A 26,108-nucleotide genomic window follows, 5' to 3' on the forward strand; every position below is an offset into this window, starting at 1 on the left:
AACTAATGCTGCACGATACAAATGCACTATATAGAAAGTATAATATAGGTATATCACACCCCTGCCTCAATCAGATTTTTTGGGGGGCAACTGCTATATCACACCAGTTGCAATTAGTTGTTTCAATAGCGCTTGTCCCTCTGTATAGCTGCGGTATCTCAGCAGAACCTCACACAACTGCTGCACAATACAAATGCACTATATAGAAATTGTATTGTAGGTATATCAGACCCCTGCTTCAATCCGTTTTTTTGGGGGGCAACTGGTATATCACACCAGTTGCAATTAGTTGTTCCAATAGCGTTTGTCGTGTATAGATGCGATATCTCAGCAGAACCGCACACAAACGCAGCACAATACAAATGCACTATATAAAATGTATATTAGAAGTATATCACACCCCTGCCTCAATCAGTTTCTTCGGGGGGGCAACTGGTATATCACTCCAGTTGCAATTAGTTGTTCCAATAGCCTTTGTCCTACTGTATAGCTGCGTTATCTCAGCAGAACCGCACACAAATGCTCCACAATACAAATGCACTATATAGGAAATATATTATAGGTATATCACATCCCTGCCTCAATAATTTTTTGGTGAGCAACTGGTATATCACACCAGTTGCAATTAGTTGTTCCAATAGTTTTTGTCCCTCTGTATAGCTGCGGTATCTCAGCAGAACCACACACAAATGCTGCACAATACAAATGCACTATATAGAAAGTATATTATAGGTATATCACACCCCTGCCTCAATCTGTTTTTTTGGGGGGCAACTGCTATATCACACCAGTTGCAATTAGTTGTTCCAATAGCGCTTGTCCCTCTGTATAGCTGCGATATCTCAGCAGAACCTCACACAACTGCTGCACAATACAAATGCACTATATAGAAATTGTATTGTAGGTATATCACACCCCTGCCTCAATCAGTTTTTTTGGGGGGCAACTGGTATATCACACCAGTTGCAATTAGTTGTTCTAATAGCGTTTGTCGTGTATAGCTGCGGTATCTCAGCAGAACCTCCCACAAATGCTGCACAATACAAATGCACTATATAGAAAGTATATTATAGGTATATCACACCCCTGCCTCAATCAGTTTTTTTGGGGGGCAACTGCTATATCACACCAGTTGCAATTAGTTGTTCCAATAGCGCTTGTCCCTCTGTATAGCTGCGATATCTCAGCAGAACCTCACACAACTGCTGCACAATACAAATGCACTATATAGAAATTGTATTGTAGGTATATAACACCCTTGCCTCAATCTGTTTTTTTGGGGGCAACTTGTATATCACACCAGTTGCAATTAGTTGTTCTAATAGCGTTTGTCGTGTATAGCTGCGGTATCTCAGCAGAACCTCCCACAAATGCTGCACAATACAAATGCACTATATAGAAATTGTATTGTAGGTATATCGCACCCCTGCCTCAATCAGTTTTTTTGGGGGGCAACTAGTATATCACACCAGTTGCAATTAGTTGTTCCAATAGTGTTTGCCCCTCTGTAGAGCTGTGGTATCTCAGCAGAACCACACACAAATGCTGCACAATACAAATGCACTATATAGAAAGTATATTATAGGTATATCAGACCCCTGCCTCAATCAGTTTTTTTGGGGGCAACTGGTATATCACACCAGTTGCAATTAGTTGTTCCAATAGCGTTTGTCCTTCTGTATAGCTGCGGTATCTAAGCAGAACCACACACAAATGCTGCACAATACAAATGCACTATATAGAAAGTATATTATAGGTATATCACACCCCTGCCTCAATCAGTTTTTTTGGGGGGCAACTGGTATATCACACCAGTTGCAATTAGTTGTTCCAATAGCGTTTGTCCCTCTGTATTTCTGCAGTATCGCAGCAGAACCGCACACAACTGCTGCACAATACAAATACACTATAATATACTTTCTATGTTAGTATATTATAAGTATATCACACTCCTCAGTATGTCACACCTATCGATAGCACACCTATACCAGTCCTTAAAAGGGCTTTTGTGGCCCTATTAGCTAGCGTTTGGTGTATCTAACAGTCTGTCCCTGCTCCACACAGCAACCTCTCCCTACACTGGCAAAAGAATGAATGTAAAATGGCGGCCAGATCAGGTTTATTTATAGGGTAGGGGGTATATCCATGTGCTGAAACGTCTCAATTGGCTGTCCTGTACCACCTGATGGATGTGTCATGGGTCAAAGTTCTTCACAATGCAAAAGAATATCGCGCCGGCAGACATCGCCATATGTTCGTATGTTCGGCGAACCGCGAACGAGCAATGTTCCCCGCGAAACGACCGCCGGGCAAACTGCAAGGCCATCTCTACTCACAAGTCAACACTTACTATTTTTAATTTCTTGTCTTTATTACTGTAATGAAAGTATTTGACAACAGTTGCTGAAATGTTAAGTACTTCTCTGTTGGAAAATTCAAGTTTTATTTGTATTTACAGTTCATGGTTTAAGATCAACATTCTGGTTGCTGAATGTTTGTTTGAATATGTTTAACAGTAGTTATTTTTGTTATGTTTAACAGTAGTTAAATGTTGTAAGAAGGTTTACTCCGCTGATCATTGGGTATCCTACTGCTGAGACCTCTAGCAATGAGCTATGATTCCTAAAAAAAACAGCAGCAGGTCTACATTTTACCTAAAAAACTACCACAGGGGAAATTAAACACCAGATGGTGCCGATCTACATGGATGACTTTACCCCCAAAGGAAGAGATGCTCTTTATATCCATTCTCTGGAAACATTGCTATTTTTTATCTGTAAAGAATAAATCAAGGCAACTGGATTTACTGCTGCTTCTTGAAATCCATCAGAGAGCTAACCCGATATCTCGATCTGTGGTCCTTATCTTCAGTTCCTTGAGCACTCTTAAACATTCATTTCAGCTGAAGACTTATCAGGTTGATTATAATGAAGCTTGAAGGCAAGATTGCCACTAAAGATTGATTTAATGTCCTCTGTCTAAGGGCTCATTCACACGACCGTTGGTGTCCCATTCCCATATTGTGGACCGCGTTTCCGGATCCGCAATACACGGGCACCGTTCCATTGTCATTCCGCATCACGGATGCGGACCAATTCATTTCAATGCGTCCGCAAATCCGGAGATGCGGAATGGTGCGGAACGGAACACTACGGAAGCACTACAGAATGCTTTTTGGGGTTCCGTTCCGTGCCTCCGCGCCGCAAAAAGATAGAACATGCTCTATCTTTTTGCAGAACAGAGGAATCGTGGACCCAATCAAGTGAATGGGTCTGCGATCCCCATGCGCCTGCCCCACGGATGGTGCCCGTGCATTGCGGTTCGCAATTTGCGGTTCACAGAACGGGGACGGGACACCAACGATCGTGTGAACGAGCCCTAACTTTCATGTCAGGGTAGATTTGGATTAATGTATAAGGGTGCATTCACACGACTGTATGAATTTTGTGATCTGAAAAATGTGGTTCCGCAAAAAATACGGATGACGTCCATGTTGCATCTATTATTTGCGGATCCATTGTAACAATGCCTAGCCTTGTTTGCAAAATGGACAAGAATAGGAAATGTTCTATCTTTTTTGCGGGGCTGCAGAACAGACATATGGATGCCGACAGAACACGGTGTGCTTTCCGCATTTATTTTGCGGACCTATTGAAATGAATGGGTCCGCATCCTATCCCCAAAAAATGTGAAACAGATGTGGACAAAAAATATTGTCATGTGAATGGGGCCTTAATTATAGCCAAAGAGTAAATATTTTACATGGTAATAAAATATAATAATAACCATGCAAGGCCCATTTCTAAAAAAGGACCTGTTGTCAAATAAACCCTCCATAGGCCACCATTGTAATGCTATGCATGATGGTAATTGCTTTATAAACTTGTGATGCTCTGAAATGTTCTTAGAATATAAATATTAAAGTAGTAAAGTAACACATTTTACTTATAGTCCTGGAAAAATGTAGCCCTAGAATTACAGGTCAGTGTCAGTCCCGCAGTGAAGGGAGATGTACTGGACTTCACTTCATCTGTACATTGTGAATGTGCTGAATGCCGCTGATGCTCCAGTAACTTTTAATGCCAAGACTGCATGACTATTCATGAGATCAGAACCACCCCAATATTCACAAGTAGTACTCACTATCTTACACAGCTGTAGACTGTTATTTTGACTAGCTTAACGTGTTACCGCAAAATAAATACGTGACAGTAATACAACAAAGCACAGTAAAGTGACCATCCTGGCTAAGCTGGCATGAAAATGATGCTGGCTACTTCTGTAGTTTTATTTTTCCCTTTGTGCTCCAAGGTCCATTTCAGAGAGTCCAATCTTTTACCATCCTACAGTATATAACACTGTGGTGATAGTTTAGGTACAGTATATTTTATAACATGACTTCTTTAATAATAAATTCTAACTCTAGCTGTTTTTCAGTAGAACAAAACATGTACTATGGCTAAACCTGAGTAGGTTACAATGAGGACAATGCTTGAATGGCTAAAAGTGCATAGAACAACTGATTGTTCTTACTGTCAATGTCACAGAACAGCAGCAGATAATAGTACGATATTATCATGTATAAAGCAGGATATAGTTGACTAGGTGAAAGCATAATGGTGTTTTTGTATAAATCCTTTGTAAATCTACAACCTCAGATGGATGCCTGGAATTTGCTACATGCCTGGTATAGAGGACTGCTTTGCGATACAAATAAAAATCATAATACAGACTGTAACAAGTAAAAAAAATAGTGAATTTATTCTATTTCAGTAGATTGAAGGTCAGAGTAGGAAGCTAACAATGTTTTAACCACATAAGCCTTGTGTGCTGTTTTTTTAAATCATGTTTTCTCTTTTTGAACATGAGAACAAAAACATATGTCAATGCTATTATTATTGATAAGTTGTTTGCGGTTTTGCTGCGTTAACGCAGCTACAGATAGTGACAAAAGCTATTGGAACAAATACTGTATTTTTTGCCTTATAAGACGCACCGGCCCATAAGACGCACCTAGGTTTTTGGGGAGGAAAATAATAAAAAAAAAATTTAACCAAAAGGTGTTGTGACGGTAACGTACACTACACACGGGGGGGAGGATAGTGACCACTGCGCTCCACCCTCACCCCTGGCCCTGCCTACTTGCCTCGCAAGTCCTAATGACAGGGGACAACTAGACGGCAGTCCCTAACTTAGGATACGTGCTGGGAAGACAGACAAGACAAATAACGGAACGTGAACAGACCGGGTCAATACCTAGAGAGCTACGCAGTACTAAGGAATGAGCAGAGAATAGTCAGGAAAAGCCGAGGTCAAATACCAGGAGAGAAACGAAGTACAACAGGAGTCTGCAAAGAATCGTCTGGTGGAAGCCGGGGTCAGGATACCAGGAGAGATGTGCAGTACAGGAGAAGCAGGCAGAGAATCGTCAGGGAACACAGGATCAGGTAAGTATGCAGAAACAAAACAATCACCAGATACCTAAAATTAACAGGCAACCTGTGGCCAGCAGGCTGCCTGTATTTATAGTGGGGAGTGAGGGTCATGTGACGTGGCCAGCATCACATGACCGACAGATCGACCAGTCGAGCACAGAGTGATCAGCTCGGCGCTCAAGGCAGACCTAGGAGCAGGGAGCCTCCCAGCTAGCAAAGCTGCCCTGGGAACAAGGTCAAACACAGATCCTCGCTCCCGAAGCTAAGCAGCAGGTCTGCGGCTGATGGGAGACCGAGTGCGCCTTCGGCACCCCGTTACAGTACCCCCCCTTTTACGAGGGGCCACCAGACCCAAGACTTCAGGCGATGGCCTTTCAGGGTGTTCTAAATGAAATTTTCTAACAAGTCTAGGAGCATGAACCTCCCTGGCAGGTACCCAAGATCTCTCTTCGGGTCCATACCCCTTCCAGTGAATCAGGTACTGCAAGGAATTACGCACCTTCCTGACATCCACTATTTTAAACACCACATACTCAACAGCATCATTAACAAGAACCGGCAGAGGCGAGGCTTTTGATGGTACTACTGGTTCAACATATCTTTTAAGTAGAGATTTATGGAACACATTATGAATGTGGAATGATTCGGGCAGCTCCAACCTAAACGATACTGGGTTAATCACCTCCATGATCTTATATGGTCCAATATAACGAGGAGCAAATTTTTTAGAATCTACCTTGAGAGAGAGATTCTTGGAGGATAACCACACCTTATCCCCAACCAGAAAATTTGTGCCCCTTGAACGTTTCCTATTGGCTTTGAGTCTTTGAGAACTTTGAGCCTTTTCTAGGTTCATTTGAACCCGGGCCCAAACTGTGCACAGTTCGGAAGAGAGCCTATCCGCCTCAGGGTTAGAGGAGGAGACTGATGACCCAGAATGAAAACGGGGATGAAAACCATGGTTACAAAAGAAAGGGGAGACCCCAGCAAAAAAAATTGACACGGTTATTCAAAGCAAATTCAGCCAACGGAAGGTATTTAACCCATAATTGCTGGTCATCAGCAACATACGACCTCAGGAATTGTTCCACAGACTGATTAACGCGTTCAGTCTGCCCATTACTCTCAGGGTGGTAGGCGGAGGAAAAAGACAACGAAATCTGACATCTTTGACAAAAAGCCCTTCAAAATTTGGACACAAACTGCACAGCCCTGTCAGATACAATATTTTCCGGGATACCATGTAACCTTACAATTTCTTTCACAAAAATAGATGCCAGGGTCTTGGCATTCGGGAGTTTAGACAGAGGAATGAAATGAACCATCTTTCTAAACCTATCGACCACTACCCAAACCACAGTCTTACCCTCCGCCGGCGGCAGGTCGGTAATAAAGTCCATCGAGATATGGGACTATGGTCTACTGGGAATGGGTAGGGGTCGTAGGTTACCAGCAGGGCGAGTCCTAGGTGTCTTAGACCTAGCACAAACCTCACAGGCTGACACGTAGGACTTGACATCCCTAAATAGAGTGGGCCACCAATAGGATCTAGAAACCAGCTCTCTAGTGCCCTCAAAACCAGGATGTCCACAAAAGGCAGAATCATGACACTCACCCAACAGCTGGAGACGAAATTGTATGGGAACAAACAACTTATCTGTTGGGGTGGTTGCCGGTGCCAGATGTTGTTCAGCCTTAATGAGAGCCGAGATATCTTGGGTTAAGGCTGCTACGAAGATATTTGCTGGTAGGATGGATTCAGGCGGTGCCTCTGTTGGCTGAAAAGCATGGAAGCGCTGAGATAATGCATCAGCCTTCACGTTTTTACTTCCAGGCCTGAAAGTAATGGAAAATTCAAAACGAGTAAAAAACAGTGCCCATCTAGCCTGACGGGGATTTAACCTCTTAGCAGATTCGAGAAACATAAGGTTCTTATGGTCAGTGACAACAGTTACACAATGCCTTGCCCCCTCCAGAAAATGCCTTCACTCCTCAAATGCCCACTTAATGGCCAGCAACTCCCGATTCCCTATGTCATAGTTTCTCTCGGTTGAAGAAAATTTTCTGGTAAAGAATGCACATGGTCTTAGGTTAGTTAGACTAGCAGGACCTTGTGAAAGGACTGCTCCAGCGCCGTCCTCAGACGCATCCACCTCCACAATAAAAGGTCTCTCCTGATCTGGCTGGATCAGAATGGGAGCGCTACTGAATGCCTTTTTTAGTGTTTCAAACAAAGTAATGGCCTCAGTAGACCAGTTCTCCAAATCCGCCCCTTTCTTAGTAAGGTCGGTCAACGGTTTAGCAATTACTGAAAAATTCTTAATAAATTGACGGTAGTAATTGGCAAAACCTAAGAACCATTGTAAGGCCTTTAAGGATGAAGGCCTTACCCATTCCTTAATAGCTAGTACCTTACCAGAATCCATCTTGAAGGCGTGAGGGGTCAGGACATGCCCTAGAAACAGTATCTCCTGTACACCAAAGACACATTTCTCTTGTTTAGCGGACAACTGATTCTCCTTCAACACCTCTAATACTTGTCTAACATGAGACACATGAGATTTGAAATCAGGAGAAAATATCAAAATGTCGTCAAGATAGACAATGACAAATTTACCTAAAAACTCTCTAAGAATATCATTCATAAAGTTTTGGAACACAGCTGGGGCATTGCTGAGTCCAAAAGGCATAACCTGATATTCAAAGTGCCCTGCCGGAGTATTGAACGCCGTCTTCCATTCGTCTCCCTCCTTGATTCGGATTAGATTATATGCCCCTTTCAGGTCAATCTTAGAAAACCAAGTTGCCCCCAGAACCTGGTTAAATAAATCCGGAATCAATGGGAGAGAGTATCTATTCTGGATAGTGATCTTATTCAATTTCCGGTAATCGATACAAGGCCTAAGACCACCATCCTTCTTCTTAACAATGAAAAACCCTGCTCCCATAGGAGAGACAGAAGGTCTAATGTGCCCCTTACCGAGGCTTTCCTTAATATAATCCTCCATGGCCTTGCGTTTGGGCTGAGAGAGATTATAAATACGCCCCTTAGGAAACCTGGCACCTTCTACTAACTCCATGGCGCAATCATAAGGTCTATGGGGTGGTAGAACCTCCGGGGAAGGTGATAAGAACACATCAGAATATTCCCGTGGGTAATATATCAGATTCTACTGAGAGCCCAGCTTGTACCACAGACAAGCACGAGTCACACTTAGGTCCCCATTTCACCAACTCCCCCCTGGACCAATCAATAGTGGGGTTGTGTAATCGGAGCCAAGGCAACCTAGCACCACCTCGACCGGTAAGTTCTCCAGGACTAAGAGGGAACATTTCTCAGAGTGGCACACCCCCACGGTTAAAGAAATCTCTGAGGTACATGACCTCACCATACCACCTACCAGGGGAGTGGCGTCAATAGCCATGACATGGATAGGTGTAGGAAGAGAAAAAATTGGAATACCCAGTCTAATGGCGTACTCAGAGTCAATAAAGCTGGCCGCTGAACCAGAGTCAATAAAGGCCTTACCCGGCCATTTATTAACCCCCAGAGATATTGTTATAGGTACCAAAAGCTTACATTTCATAATATCAGGGTGTACCTGGTCTTTAGGTTGCCTTGCCTTGGGAGACTTAACGGAGAAGGCCTTCTTTTGACACTGGTTGATCCAATGGTCAGGATCTCCGCAGTAAAAACACACTCCACGTCTGCTGCGCATATTCCCTTGAGTCATGCCGACCTGCATGGGTTCTTCGGTAGAGACCTCAGCGTTGTTTCTGGGATAGACCTCAGGCTGGACCACCATCTGAGAAGAGAACTGTCGTCTCTCTCTAACCCGTCGGTCAAGTCGGACTACAAGGGTCATCATCTCCTCTAGAGTCTCTGGAAGCTGATAACTCACTAGAAGATCCTTTAAGTTATCAGACAGACCTGACCTGAACTGACTCTTAAGTGCTGGTTCATTCCATCCTGAGGGAACACACCACCTTCTGAATTGGGTGCAATACTCCTCCGCAGGTAGATCGCCCTGAACCAGAACTTTTAGTGCAGTCTCGGCTACCAGTGTCCTGTCTGGTTCATCATACAGGGTACCAAGGGCCTGAAAAAACACCTCCGCTGATGTCAGCAGGTAAAGAAAATGCCCAGTCCTGGGGATCACCTTGTAACCGGGAAATGACAATGCCCACGCTTTGACTCTCGGGGCCAGAGGATACGGGGCGCAAACGGAAAAAAAGTTTGCAATTTTCTTTAAAGGAAAGAAACTTCTTCCGATCTCCAGAAAAGGGCTCAGGAAGCTTAATCTGGGGCTCTAAATATGGACTGGAGGCCTGAGGGATGGAAGTACCTTGTCCTAACTCAAAAGAACAGAGTTTCTCCCGTAGCTCCTGCACCATCTGCGTCAGGTTAGAGACATGATCAGTCAGGGTCACCAGAGGATTCATGATACAGTGGTTAGGTTACGGCCTGTTAATCTGTGACGGTAACGTACACTACACATGGGGGGGAGGATAGTGACCACTGCGCTCCACCCTCAACCCTGGCCCTGCCTACTTGCCTCGCAAGTCCTAATGACAGGGAACAACGAGACGGCAGTCCCTAACTTGTGATACGTGCTGGGAAGACAGACAAGACAAATAACGGAACGTGAACAGACCGGCTCAATACCTAGAGAGCTACGCAGTACTAAGGAATGAGCAGAGAATAGTCAGGAAAAGCTGAGGTCAAATACCAGGAGAAAACGAAGTACAACAGGAGTCCACAAAGAATCGTCAGTGCCATCCACAGACCCCCCAGCCCATAACAGTGCCATCCACAGACCCCCCCACCCCTTAACTGTGCCATCCACGGATGTTCCCCATAAAACTGTCATCCACAGACCCCCCCCCTCCGCCGCTCCAGTATCCAAATATAAAATGTCTTATTCAATTAAAAGTGATTAAACATGACCCCTCACTCCTAATATTACCGTACATCCTAACAGCTTCTGTACAATGCAGGCAGGCAGGCCGGACGGCGCGTCACTTACTGACGTCACTTGCCCGCGCCGCCTGCTTCATTCATAAATTAGGCGGCACAGGCACGTGACATCAGGGAGTTACGCTGCCGCCCGGCCTGCCTGCATTCTACAGAAGCTGTTAGGATGTACGGTAATATTAGGAGTGAGGGGGCATGTTTAATCACTTTTAATTGAATAAGACATTTTATATTTGTATAGTGCAGCACTGGAGCGGTGGGGCTATAGTACAGTGACTGCACCGCCCCGCCGCTATTGCCGGCCCCAGCTCCTCCTCCCAGTCCCTCCCCGCTCGCTCATACATCGCAGCCTGCGAAGTAAAACTGTCAGCATTCGCCCCATAAGACGCAGGGGCATTTTCTTCCCATTGGGGGGGGGGGGGGAAGTGTGTCTTATGGGGCGAAAAATACGGTATATAGAAAGTATATTATTGGTATATAACACTCCTGTTTAACAAAAATAATTGGGGGGCAACTGGTATAGCACACCAGTAGAAATTACCGTATTTTCATTAGGGTTTTTTTCAAGAGGGAGATTTCGTTAGCTATGTTTTTAACCCAATTTTATATTTTTAGTTCTTTTAAACACATGTATTTGACCTGTATTTGTACTGGCCTTCAGTAAAATTGATATCCATTGACCGTGTAATATACCTACGGTCACATAATAACTTTATATTTTCTGTCCGGTGAATGCCTAATGTTTGGGGCCTGTAGTCCAGTGGTCTACAGTAAAATTTGTATCCATTGACCGCATAATGTACCTCGAGCCACATAATCAGAATTTCTTTTATATCAGGTAAATACCTAATTTGTAAGGCCCATACTCCCGTGGCCTAAAATAAAAATTTTCTAGGGTCCAACAGGGAACATTTAAGAGAATTTCCCTTTAAGACGCATAAAAATGTACCATGATTAGGACACATATTTTTTGTTGGAATTTTTGTCATTGATTCCCCTCTAGTATGTCACTGTCCATGTTGTGGGACTATTTGTGCACTTCTACTAAGTATTTGGTGGCTGCAAATATGAGCTTAAGGTTTGTCAGGTTCACCTGCCATTAAAGTGAATGGGGCCTGCCGCGAACTTGCAGTTCGCTAACATTTGATCGCGTTTGCCGATGTTCGTCCATCAGCAGTGTAAAAGAGTTGTAAACTATGGTGCATGCTATATTTTTTGCGTAATTAGTTAATTTTTGATCTTCTTGTCACTTTTTTAAAGTGACCAGAAAAGGGGAAGGCTTAGAGGAATGGCCGGGGATTTATACAGCCAGCTGGATTTACTATAACTTACACCAGAAACAGTTGTAATTTATAGCTGAAGTCTATGCAGGGTCATTACTGGCCCACCAGAATATAAGAGGCCAACACTCTGACAATATTGGACCCCTAGTTAAACAAGACTCTTAATATGGAGTGGATGGGCCCTCAGAATAATTTCCTTTGGGCTTAGGTCTGACGCTGAGGCTATATCAGCCCCTAGCAGACTAGGGGCATAGACTTTAGTTTCTGGTGCAGAAAAGGGCCTAAGATATGACTAATTTATTAATAGGCATCTGCCTCTTAATAAATTAGCAAATGATGGCTAATAGGATAGAGAAAGGCGCTCATAGAGTAAGTATGTTCAGTAAATTAAAATTCTACTATAAGAAATAGTTTGCTCACCTATTGCGGTTGCACCAATTGGGCGCAACCACAATGAAGGCCAAAAGAAGAGAATTGCAGCGGTTGGTGCAGCCTAGATTCGTCTGATCGCCTTGGGCAGGAGCCACTCTGCCGCTCGGGTAACAGTAGACGAGAAGAAACGCTGAACTTTACGTCGAGCGTGTGGACCTTAGAGGGCGCACTAACACAACCGGTCATAAGCAATATTTAGGTTTCAGCAATTTTCCGTTTTATTCATAGACAACGCGTTTCGGGGTACTGGAGACCCCTTTATCAAGTCTAGGCCGGGTCAGCAGAGCAGGTGCCGCGGCTGAATCCAAGTTGCACTAGGAGGACGCTGACTCTTAATAAATTAGGCTCACCTCACACCGGTGCAGGGAGATCAAGACTGGCATATGGAAACACCAGTTTGATAAACCTCCCCCCATAGTGTCTGAATGGATGTTCATGCTAGTGTAGTATAGTCTCAGTGTGTTTAGTCCACAGGAAAGCATTACAAGAAGTTTTAACTTTAGTCATAACATTGGGGGAGATTTTGTAATCTTACAGAATTTTATACCCAGATTTCTTACAGTAGCTCAGGTTGGAGGATATATTTGGTGCATGGCTAAGCTCTGCATTATCTATTAGTTGGCTTACAGTAGTTTGAGGCAGAATTTTACATTAGAATTGTGGCACAATTTTAATACATCATGTCGCATATTAGTCCATGCCCCTTTTCCAAGAAGCCACAACGATTTTCTATTAGACCACATCCCTTGGTGAAATAGGTGGAAGCTTGCACCAAAAAATGCACCACTTTATGCCAAATTTCACCAGCTTGGACTAAATTGTGCCAAATGTTAGCGCTGTATTTTACAGTATCTAGGTGCAATGACATTAGTAATTGTGGGCCACTGCGTACATAAAAAATCCAATTGATTTGACATAGGTAATACTGAATTCTCTAGATATCAGTCCAATAGGTTAACAATAATGACTGGGTCCAGAAAAATAGCTATCATAAATAAAAATCACAACACAATCTTTTAGTGTAGTGCATGTCACTATAAGAATAAAGAGCAGAATCACATTGCTATTCATATAACAATGACAACCTATTCAATAAATACTGTATATCAAATAATAAAAAATAGTGTCCTAATTCACTCTTAATATAATAAATTCACTCTAATATAAATTGTATATAAGCTTTTTATACCTATATCTCCAAAAATGCCAACCAAAACTAGGCATTATTTGCCTTGGTTGCAGTTGTCAGGAACTGTTTGCTAAAGTTATGTCTACTGCCCATCAAGAGCCCTAAATCTTTTACAATGGCCGTTTTTCCCAGGGTTTTACTATCGAATACATTATTGTACATTTTTTTCCCCTAGCACAGGTGCATAACTATACAGTTATCCACATTGAACATAATTTTGAATTTCCCAGCCAAATCCTGCAAATCCCTCTGTAATATTATATTATGTTCCTCTACAACTCTACTCTTAGAAATCTTTAAAATGTCATTGATAAATACACTGCCTGTCCCAAAAAAAAATTGCCACCTGGATTTAACTAAGCAAATAGTTATGAGCCTCCTATTGGATAATTACTGCATGGGCGATTATCTTTCAGCTGGCAATGAGTTATTTAACCCCAAATGATGCAATGGGTTGCTTCTCATTTCTTAAAAAACCATGTCGAAAGACACATCTCGTGGTTGTGGAAAAGATGTTAGTCTGTTTGAGAAGGATCAAATCATTGGCATGCATCAAGCAGAGAAAACATCTAAGGAGATTGCAGAAACTACTAAAATTGGGTTAAGAACTACCCAAAGTATTATTAAAAACTGGAAGGATAGTGGGGACCCATCGTATTCGAGGAAGAAATGTGGCGGGAAAAAAATCCTGAATGATCGTGATCGGCGGTCACTTAAATGTTTGGTGAAATCAAATCGAAGAAAAACAACAGAACTCAGGGCTATGTTTAATAGTGAAAGTAAGAGCATTTTCACACGCACAATGCAAAGGGAACTCAAGGGATTGGGACTGAACAGCTCTGTAGCCGTAAGAAAACCACTAATCAGTGAGGCAAACCAGAAAAAAAAATGCTTCAATTTGCTAGGGAGCATAAAGATTGGACTCTGGAACAATGGAAGAAGGTCATGTGGTCTGATGAGTCCAGATTTACCCTGTTCCAGAGTGATGGGCGCATCAGGGTAAGAAGAGAGGCAGATGAAGTGATGCACCCATCATGCCTCGTACCTACTGTACAAGCCTGTGGAGGCAGCACTATGATCTGGGGTTGCTGCAGTTGGTCAGGTCTAGGTTCAGCAACAGTATGTGCTCCAAGAAGGAGGTCAGCTGACTACCTGAACATACTGAATGACCAGGTTATTCCAACAATGGATTTTTTTCTTCCTTGATGCACGGGGATATTCCAAGATTACAATGCCAGGATTCAGGGAGCATGAGACATCATTTTCACACATGGATTGGCCACCACAGAGTCCAGACCTTAACCCCATTGAGAATCTTTGGGATATGCTGGAGAAGGCTTTGCACAGCAGTCAGAGTCTACCATCATCAATGCAAGATCTTGGTGAAAAATTTATGCAACACTGGATGGAAATAAATCTTGTGACATTGCAGAAGCTTATCGAAACAATGCCATAGCGAATGCGTGCCGTAATCAAGGCTAAAGGCATTTTTTTGGTGGCGACTTTTTTTTTGGACAGGCAGTGTATATTAAAGGGTTTCTGTCATCAGAAAAATCGTTATGTAGCTGGCTGACATTAGCAATGTGCTAATGTCAGCAGAACATAACTGTATAACTTATATCTCACTGCCTGCCGCCGTTCGCTCTAAATAATTACTTCTATAATATGCAAATGAACCTCTAGGTGCTAGTGGCACTTAGAGGCTACATACTCTCACCGTTTGGCACGCCTTTGTAATGGTGATTGACATCATCGGGCTCCTCCATGCCCCGCAAATCCCGCACCTGTGCCGTCCATTTTAGTATTAGGCGCAGGTGCAGTGAGTGAAGAACGCCAGCAGGCGAGCATCCTTCACTCACTGTTACCCTAAACTTGGTGGTTCTGGTGTTACCAAAGATAAAATCAGAGTTCTTCTGGAAAGAAAGAGATGCAAATGAGCCCCTTCCTCTAATGCCACCAGATGTAAGGCAGCTGTCCTTTAAATCAATGTTCAAACCTTTAACTAAGCCTTGAGACATGACTCAGATAATAAATAAGCCAGCACCTCATCTGCAGGCAGCTGTTTCGGGCTGATTGCCCATCATCAGTGCAGAGCAGAAAGTACAGGCTTAACTAGGTGAGAGGCCTAAGCCTGGATATGGGGGGTGTTATCTCTTCTTGGTGAGAGTGCCTTAATCGGCGTGAGGAGGCTTATACGGTAGGCCATACATGCTCCTCTGGAATTCTGGGAAGAAATGGATGCAAATGAGCTCTTACCAAGCTTATTGAAGGATAATTTGAACTCCCTTCACCATCTGCGCAGACTATTATAGAGACTTCTCCAGGCAATGACTACATTTTCCTACATGGACACCTTTCTCCCTGTGTAGGAAATGTCATAGACTTGTACAGTCTGCAATTTTGCTAAGCATTAAATTAAAGAGAAAGTCATCTCATCTGTTCTAGTTGTAGGATATCTTATTTCCTATTGTTTGTGTATAGTTGTAGGCGCTAAGCTAAATATGCAGTTCATTATTAAATGGCTTTTCTGGCACTCACAAAAATTAGCAAATGGAAAAGAATGTTAGAAAGTAAGCAAATCAATTCTATTCTGTTCAACTCTCCATCATTAGACCTCCACTGGTCCGATGCTCCCTGCAGTCTTCATATCTAGTGCTGCAGCTATGACTTGCCTGAATATCCCATTTGATCATAGCAGCCAATCACATGTAGTATAGTTGGCCAAGTCTTTGCTGCAGTGGCGAAATCAAGGGCCACCAGGAGAAACAGAACTGAAACGGTGAGGGATTGGCCTGGTTAGTAATTAGTAATAATTTCAGGGTCTATGCACTGTAGTGGGGGCACTGCGGCTGTAACTAAAGTGAAAAGCCCTCTCAATTGTTACAGTGCTTACTTGGGCACAAACCTAATGCCTTTGGTAGATATTATATTAAATACTGTAATGTTCTTGAGGATGCACCTAGCTGTCATGTGTTCTGCAAATCAATGTATCCATTTATTTTACAAAGTAACCCTTATTTAACATTTTGTATTTAACTAGGTGATTTCAACAAGTAAACCGGTTAGATATCGACATGGTGAACAGAAAAACATGACAGCACCAGAAGAAAAGATGAAATATCTGACTGTGGAGAAAGGTACTTAAAGTACAGGAACCCACTGTACCACAAAAATACCTATTTTATGATTCATGTCACCTTTTAACCATAACCTCTATTTATGTCATCTTTTTACCGTACAATAATAAGTGCTCTATATTTTTATGTATTGTTCCATGAGAAATGTTCTTTCCAATAAATAAGCATTAGGCAGCCAGGGAAAAATAAACTATTTTGTCTGATTCTCAAATTTAAAACATTAATTTTATAGTTTTTGAAAAACTTTAATAACTATTGACATTTCATATTTAACTAAATGCTAGACCTCAAAGTCAAACCTCTAATTTAAAGAAATAAAACATTAGGGACATGTTTGAACATCAGGTCCCTAATACTTTATAGTGTTATTAAAGGGATATCTCACAAGCACAATGGTCGACACTTACTTTTGTGGCTGCAGCAGAATTCTGGCATAATTCATTTCCACCAAAATTTGGAGCATTTGTGGAGCAATTTAAAGTATCTCATTTTAGACAAATGCATGGAGCAATGAAGCCAAAAAGAATAATACACTGTGTCTCATCTGTCGAGTGGGCATGGCTTCACAAGAAATGGCTGTGGGTTAAGATGTGCCATTTTACATTTCCATCATCCTCCTACTTTCTGAACACCGCATACTGGCATCCCAATACTATGCCCTCTGTGCTTCTTGATACTGTATTCTAGAAACAGATAGTCCCCTTAAGATTCTAGCATCACACAGATAGTGCCTCCTTCAATAAATATTGACACAATATTGACACTTCAAACTAATTGTGCCCAGCAAATCTGACAGTAATAGTGCTGGAAGCATAGGGTCCCTCAAAAATAATTGTGCTCTTTCCCCATAGTAGTAGTGCTCCCAAAAGTCCCACCAATAGTAATAATTCTCTTCCATAGTACCATTAGTAGTAATAGTGCCCCTACAGTGCCCCAGTAGTAGTACTCTTCCCCAGTGTGCCCCCAAAGTAATAATGTTGCTGATAGTACCAATGGTAGTAATAATGTTCCCATCAGTCCCCCAGTGGTTATAAAGCCCACCATAATGACCCCAGTAGTATCAGAGTCCATAAAAATTCTTCCAGTAGTAAAAATTCCCCTATAAGTAATAATGCACACCTATAGTGCTCCAGTAGTAATAAAAGCCACCACTGTGCCCTTCAGAAGATATAAAACTTCACAGTGTGCCCCAGTAGTACATATATCCCCAGTAGTAATTATGTTATTGATGATATATGCCCCAGAAGTTATAAAACCCCATAATCTTTGCCAGTAGAAAAAAACACCCCCTTATAGTGCCCTAATGGTGATAATGTCCACTTATAACATGTGCTGGTAGAAAAAATGTCCCTTATAGTGCAACAGTAGTATAAATGCCCCTTTTTGTGTGCCAGTGGGAAAATAAATTCTCCTTATATTGCCTCAGCAATACACATGTCCCCTTATAGTTTCCCCAATGTCCCCATAGTGCTCACTCAGTTAAAAGAAAAATACCAAACACAGATACTCACCTGCCTGATGCTTTGGTGCAGGACTATGTGTCTCCTGAAGCCTATCTAAATGAACAACAGGGCAGGCATGCCCAGGGTTCTGTGTCCTGCTGCAATGTTCTGAATGTCTGTCATCAGGATGCAAATCAGTTGAATATCGAGATTCCCTAGCAGCCAGCAATGAAACATTGCTGGCATCTAGGGCAATACCGCATACCGCAGGCTGAGAATTTATGGTCTAGACTAAGGGGATAATGTACAGTATTAATATGACTTTATGAACTGCCTTTTTTGAGTGTTTGCTTGGCTGGAGAAACTAAATGGCGGGAGAAGCTGAATCTTCAAAAGAGATTAAATCTGCGAGCTGTAATACTAGAGCCAGGGGTATGTTTAAAAAGATCTAGCCTCTGCAGTTTCAGCAGTCTAGTGGGCATAAAGCTGCCTGTATGTTCTCTTTAGTATGTATGTTCTCACATATGCATAAGATTTTGGGGGAATGTACTTAAAATCTCATGTCTCATTGATGGTTCTCCAATCTCTGTCGGTGGTGGGGGGAGCATCTGATGATTTGGACTTTTTTTCTGTTCTGTTCTTTGGTTCACTGAAAGACGCGGCACATAAGGTGTTTGCAAGATGCTGGTCTCCTTGAAATACATATGCACACTCACCCGATCTGGTAGGATAATGGCCACCTATAAAATCTATGATAAAATGAATCACTACAGATGTGTAGTCTCTTGTCTTTCTTTATTCCATGTTCTAATGCACTAGGCTGCCCAAAACATGCACACTTTAATGACTTCTGTGAAACTATCTAGCAGCTAGTTAGGGAGCTAAACATGTATCTGTTTATGTGCTTTAATGTATTTAGGAAATCTGCATATTTTTTCATATGTAATAAACTGCCTTCATAAATTAGTGATTAGCATTCTGCAGAGTAAAGAGTGATATGCTGCAACCTAATTTTATAAGTGAATTTTACAATGCAGTCTACTTCCCATTTAGAAGTTACTAACAATTGTCAATGGCAAACATTTACTAATGTGAGTGCACTTTTTGGAGCACCACAATTTGGAGGTTTAGAGAACGTTATCTGCCCCTAGTCTGACAATGGGTATTGCTTAATGAGAAAAGGTGTGGCCTAATACAGTATGCAACATTTTATCCCAAAATTATTCTACAATTCAGGTATAAAATTCTAACTAAGCCAACCAAGAGTTGTTATAAAGTTAGGGAAAAGTGTCTTGCGATGAACCAAGTTAATAATATAGCCTGAGCTATGGTGACATATGTGGTGCATGTGTAGATAGTCTATCTAAGGGGGTAATGTATCAGTATGCAACTTTTTGCTCTTTTTGCAGTTCTTGGTTTAAAGTCAGTTTCTGTGATAAATTTACAAAATGTCACATGTCAATTTTTTAAATATGTCCTATGTCCTGCATTTTTCAGTCTAAAGTCTAGTCATATTTATTACAAAGGTTCCATCAGTTTGTACTCCACCAGGGGACTGGAGTAGACGTGACCTTTTTTAGACTTTTTGAAAACAGTCACAGATAAATCTGGAAAAAAATTTAGCTCTGCCCATAAAACACATGTCCTCCGCTTAGTAAATACAAACTGCCAGGCTTGGTGAAGAATAACCTACAAAAAAAAAAGACAAAATATGTAATAAATTTAGAGCAAATGCTTACTCCATGACAAAAAGGTCAAAATTGCAATTTTTTTCTGACAGAGCTTGTTACATGTTCTCTTAAATTTACACTATCTGTAGGATTAGTAAATCTGCCCCATTGTCCATAATTCATGTAGAACTTTAATTTATTCTAAATTCTAGACATTAATTACAAAACCAAATTACATAATATCAATGAATCATTGTTTATGTATAAGGAATATACACATTTGCAGTAGAATTTTGTGGAAGGGTTCGGTGAGGGAAAAGCAATTATATAGAAGGAAAATTAAATAATAGTGGTAGGTTGTGGTGGCTCACTAGCAAGTAGTTAAGGTATGGTGCTGCAAGCTCATATGGAGGGAATCACCCCACCCTCTCTTAAAAGGCAAATGTAGTAATAGAATAATGAGCGAGCACTCATACACTTGGCAACCAGATTGACATATGCAGAGAATATTTATTAAATCCCCATAAAATACAAGTAATAAAATTTATAAGAACAATGTAGCAATAATATACAACATTACAGTCACATATATTGCGGTAGATATGATCGACACTATATTCATATGACTCAATAGTGTTGATAAATTCAATAACATATATCCCACCAAAAAACTTCAAGTATATGCTGTTATTTAGGAAAGAGGGGGTATTATCTTCTAGCGCTCTATCCCAATTTGGGAAACTGAATGTCACTGAAAATGTTGTAGGTGTATTCACTGGGAGCGCAGTATGTTCATAAAGTGTCCATAGGAATCCTGATAATGTGAAAAGTCTCTTATAGCATATCCTTTTACGCTCGATATGAGCTTTGGATTGAAGAAAACTTTAAATCAATGTTTGGCTTACCGTCTAGCGTCTGCTGTCTCCCTATTGCTTCAATGGAGCTTTAAATATTTGCCGGCTTATTCAGTCGCTCCATACAGCAAGCTGGTTTAAATTTCGCGGGAGTTCCAAAGATCGCGGGAGTTGCCACTCTGTTCCGCAATTTCCTTCGGTGCAGCTTTCGACGATAAGAATAGTTAATCCTTTACTGTAGAGATTTTCTTCTGTATGGCCATACAGTATTAGGCCTCATGCACACGACCGTTGTGTGCATCCGTGGCTGTTGTGCCGTTTTCCGTTTTTTTTCGCGGACCCATTGACTTTCAATGGGTCCGTGGAAAAATCGGAAAATGCACCGTTTTGCAGCCGCATCCGTGATCCGTGTTTCCTGTCCGTCAAAAAAATATGACCTGTCCTATTTTTTGGACGGACAACGGTTCATGGACCCATTCAAGTCAATGGGTCCGTGAAAGAACACGGATGCACACAAGATTGGCATCCGCGTCCGTGATCCGTGGCCGTAGGTTACTTTTTATACAGACGGATCCGAAGATCCGTCTGCATAAAAGCTTTTTCAGAGATGAGTTTTCACTTCGTGAAAACTCAAATCCGACAGTATATTCTAACACAGAGGCGTTCCCATAGTGATGGGGACGCTTCTAGTTAGAATATACTGAGAACTGTGTACATGACTGCCCCCTGCTGCCTGGCAGCACCCGATCTCTTACAGGGGGCTGTGATCCGCACAATTAACCCCTCAGGTGCTGCACCTAAAGGGGTTAATTGTGCATATCATAGCCCCCTATAGGAGATCAGGGGCTGCCAGGCAGCAGGGGGCAGACCCCCCTCCCTCCCTCCCCAGTTTGAATATCATTGGTGGCCAGTGTGCGGCCTCCCCCCGGCCCCCCCTCTATTGTATTAATATCATTGGTGGCCAGTGTGCGGCCTCCCCCCCCCTCTATTGTAATATCATTGGTGGCCAGTGTGCGCCCCCCCTCTATTGTATTAATATCATTGGTGGCCAGTGTGGCCTCCCCTACCCCGCCCCACCCCTCTGTCGGCCCCCCTCCCCCCTCTATTGTAATTTCATTGGTGGCCAGTGTGCGGCCTCCCCTCTCCCCCCTTGCCCGATCATTGGTGGCAGCGGAGGCCGCACACTGGCCACCAATGATATTAATACAATAGAGGGGGGGCCGCACACTGGCCACCAATGATATTACAATAGAGGGGGGGGCGGGGGAGGGGAGGCCGCACACTGGCCACCAATGATATTACAATAGAGGGGGGGAGGGGGGGGAGGCCGCACACTGGCCACCAATGATATTCAAACTGGGGAGGGTGGGGGGTCTGCCCACTGCTGCCTGGCAGCCCCTGATCTCTTACAGGGGGCTATGATACGCAAAATTCACCCCTTAAGGTGCGGCACCTGAAGGGTTAATTGTGCTGATCACAGCCCCCTGTAAGAGATCGGGTGCTGCCAGGCAGCAGGGGGCAGTCATGTACACAGTTTGTAGTATATTCTAACTAGAAGCGTCCCCATCACTATGGGAACGCCTCTGTGTTAGAATATACTGTCGGATATGAGTTTCATGATGTAACCTCATATCCGACAGTATAGTCTAACATAGAGGCGTTCCCATGGTGATGGGGATGCTTCAAGTTAAAATATACCATCGGATTGGAGAAAACTCAGATCCTATGGTATATTAACTCCTGACTTTACATTGAAAGTCAATGGGGGACGGATCCGTTTGAAATTGCACTAATATTGTGTCAACGTAAAACGGATCCGTCCCCATTGACTTGCATTGTAATTCAGGACGGATCCGTTTGGCTCCGCACGGCCAGGCGGACACCAAAACGACTGTTTTTTCATGTCCGTGGATCCTCCAAAAATCAAGGAAGACCCACGGACGAAAAAACGGTCACGGACCAACGGACCCCGTTTTTGCGGACCGTAAAAAAAACGGTCGTGTGCATGAGGCCTTATCGGAGGCTTTTCAATGCAGGTACATCACTTGTTTTACCATACAAGTGATGTACCTGCATTGAAAAGCCTCCGATAATACTGTATGGCCATACAGAAGAAAATCTCTGCAGTAAAGGATTAACTATTCTTATCGTCGAAAGCTGCACCGAAGGAAATTGCGGAACAGAGTGGCAACTCCCGCGATCTTTGGAACTCCCGCGAAATTTAAACCAGCTTGCTGTATGGAGCGACTGAATAAGCCGGCAAATATTTAAAGCTCCATTGAAGCAATAGGGAGACAGCAGACGCTAGACGGTAAGCCAAACATTGATTTAAAGTTTTCTTCAATCCAAAGCTCATATCGAGCGTAAAAGGATATGCTATAAGAGACTTTTCACATTATCAGGATTCCTATGGACACTTTATGAACATACTGCGCTCCCAGTGAATACACCTACAACATTTTCAGTGACATTCAGTTTCCCAAATTGGGATAGAGCGCTAGAAGATAATACCCCCTCTTTCCCAAATAACAGCATATACTTGAAGTTTTTTGGTGGGATATATGTTATTGAATTTATCAACACTATTGAGTCATATGAATATAGTGTCGATCATATCTACCGCAATATATGTGACTGTAATGTTGTATATTATTGCTACATTGTTCTTATAAATTTTATTACTTGTATTTTATGGGGATTTAATAAATATTTTCTGCATATGTCAATCTGGTTGCCAAGTGTATGAGTGCTCGCTCATTATTCTAAAATTAAATAATAGCCTTGCAATTGTTTGTCAACAATTTTTTAAAGCAGATCAATTCATACTGTGTATGTATTTGAAGTAAAAACTCAACAGTTTATTTTGATTCAATTGCAAATAATATTTGACTATAAAATAAAATGATACAATAAACAATAAGCAATGACACTGACATTGCTTTTATTTATTTTAATTGCCTGGAATAATTGCTCCCCAATGGAAAGAAAGGATTTTTAAAGTCTTTTCTCTTCTTTAAATGTTGATTTTTCACTAGTGGCATCTTAACACAACATGTACAGCTTAAGGCATGTGTTTATCTCCTGGAGAAAGACTGTATGTCAAATCATATTACTTATAGACAGTGAATCTTAGGTAACATGAGAGTGTCTACCGGATAAAAACCTTCATCTTGACTTTGTTTTGACTTGCAATTATGTTGATTTGTAGACAACTCAGTCCTGTGGGTTTTAAATTAATCTCCATAGTTTTATAATTATTGCATTTCAGTATTTGCACTAAACTACTAAACGGTATGAGGTAATTTGCAACTCTTATCAGCTTCCTAGAGTTTTATCTTTCAATATTAGTACTGCAATAGAAATATGACAGCTGAGCCCCTGCTGTATATGCCAGTAAATGCCATACACTGATGCTGGCGTACTAACCCCTTGCACGAGTACCCTCCCCAAACCATTGGTCCCCGTGGTGGGGTGACGGGACCACGATGGCTTGAATGGTAGCCCGATGCCTTACACAGGCATTGGGGCTTACGTCCTGCAGAAGCCTATGAGATTTAGCCAACAGGCTGGGTCTCATAGGCACTCTGTCAGTGTAAAAGCTCACAGGCAATACATTACAATACACAATATAATCTAATGCATTGTAGAGGGGATCAGACTACCAAAGGATGAAGTCCCACAGTGGGATAAAAAATTTAAAATAAAAAAGTAAAAAAAAAAGTAAAACAAGAGTGTTTTTCAAAAGTCCCTTTCCCACATAAAATACATATAAAATTGTAAAAAAACAAACAAACAAAAAAAAAACATACATACTGTATTAGGTATTGCGCATCCATAACGACCAGCTCTGTAAAATATCATATGATCCATCCCTTTAGGTGAACACCATAAAAAAAGAAATAAAAACTGTGCCAAAACAGATATTTTTGGTTACTTTACCTCACAAAAAATTGAATATCGAGCGATCAAAAATCATATGTACCCCAAAATATTAGCAATAAAACTGTCCCATTATCCCATTGTTTTCAAAATGGGATCACTTTTTTGGGAGTTTGCACTGTAAGGATGCATCAGGGGATCTTCAAATGTGACATGGCAATTTAAAATTATCCCAGTGAAATCTGCCTTCCAAAATCCATATGTTGCTCCTTCTCTTCTGTGTCCTGCTGTGTGCCCATACTGCAGTTTACAACCACATATAAGGTGTTTTGGTAAACTGCAGAATCAGAGTAATAAATATTGAGTTTTGTTTGGCTCTTACCCATTGTCGTGTTACAGGATAGAATGGACTAAAATAGAAAAGCTTCCAAATAAAGTGAAATTTAGAAATTTAATCTCCATTTTCCTTTAATTCTTGTACAACAGCTAAAATGTTAACAAAGTTTTGAATAACTTGAAGAGTGTAGTTTCTAAAATTGGATAATTTATGGATATTTTCTACTATGTCAGTCCCACAAAGTAAATTGATAACTCAACTGGTCCTTAAAAAGTGGGTTTTGGAAATTTTCTTACAAATTTTAAGAATTGATTCTAAAATTTAAAATCTTCTAATGTCTTAAAAAATAAAACGGCATTTACATAATGTAGACATACGGAAAATGTAAAGTAATAACTATTTCATGAGGTATCACTATCTGCCTTAAAAGCTGAGAAATTCAAATTTAAAAAATTTGCAAATTTTTTCACATTTTCTGTAAATTTTGGATTTTTTTTATAAATAAAGTTGAATTATATCCACTCAAATTTACCACTATTATGAAGTATAATGTGCCACAAGAAAATATTCTAAGAATGACTTGGATAAGTAAAGTATTAAAGTAAATATAAAGTGACACGTCAATTAAAAAAAAAACTGCCTGGTCCTTAAGGTAAAAAAATGACAAGGTCCCACCGGAGTCCTGTCCTCCGGGGAAGTTGTTTGTTCATTTCCGAATTACGACACAAGGTGTTCGAGGAACATCACTGTACAGTTCTTACAGGACACCCTGGGAGCAGATCTACGGTCGATCTCATTTCTCGTAGATTCTAATGGCCGGGGTTGCTTAAATGTGTTGAGGGCTATGTGTCAGCTTGTGAGACTTGTTCAGGATCTCTACTTTCGTTGTCCATCCCATCCCGACCTTGGACTCATTTGTCCATGGACTTTATCACAGATTTGTCAAATTACTCAGGAAATACTGTGATTCTGGTGATTGTTGATCACTTCAGCAAGATGTTCCACTTTATAGCATTATCAGTAGAGTTGAGCGAACACCTGGATGTTCGGGTTCGAGAAGTTCGGCCGAACTTCCCGGAAATGTTCGGGTTCGGGATCCGAACCCGACCCGAACTTCGTCCCGAACCCGAACCCCATTGAAGTCAATGGGGACCCGAACTTTTGGGCACTAAAAAGGCTGTAAAACAGCCCAGGAAAGAGCTAAGAGGGCTGCAAAAGGCAGCAACATGTAGGTAAATCCCCTGCAAACAAATGTGGATAGGGAAATGAATTAAAATTAAAATTAAAAAAATAAAAATGAACCAATATCAATTGGACAGAGGTCCCATAGCAGAGAATCTGGCTTCACGTCAGCAGAGAATCAGTCTCTTCATGCCATAGCAAAGAATCTGGCTTCATGTCAGCAGAGAATCAGTCTCTTCATGCCATAGCAGAGAATCTGGCTTCATGTCAGCGCAGAATCAGTCTTCATGTCA

The 26,108-nt window shown here is 41.7% G+C and overlaps 1 protein-coding gene across 1 annotated transcript in view; it reads left to right on the forward strand.

Annotated features, from left to right (window-relative positions):
* Window positions 1-26,108, forward strand: part of MYOM2 (myomesin 2) — a 446,804-nt gene that overhangs the window by 396,658 nt on the left and 24,038 nt on the right. The window contains exon 39 of the mRNA XM_040428545.1: window positions 16,355-16,451. Within this exon, the coding sequence (XP_040284479.1) occupies window positions 16,355-16,451 (97 nt within the window). The remainder of the gene's footprint in view (window positions 1-16,354; window positions 16,452-26,108) is intronic.

This window comes from Bufo bufo, chromosome 4 (assembly GCF_905171765.1).
Source record: "Bufo bufo chromosome 4, aBufBuf1.1, whole genome shotgun sequence".
NCBI classification, from domain to species: domain Eukaryota; kingdom Metazoa; phylum Chordata; class Amphibia; order Anura; family Bufonidae; genus Bufo; species Bufo bufo.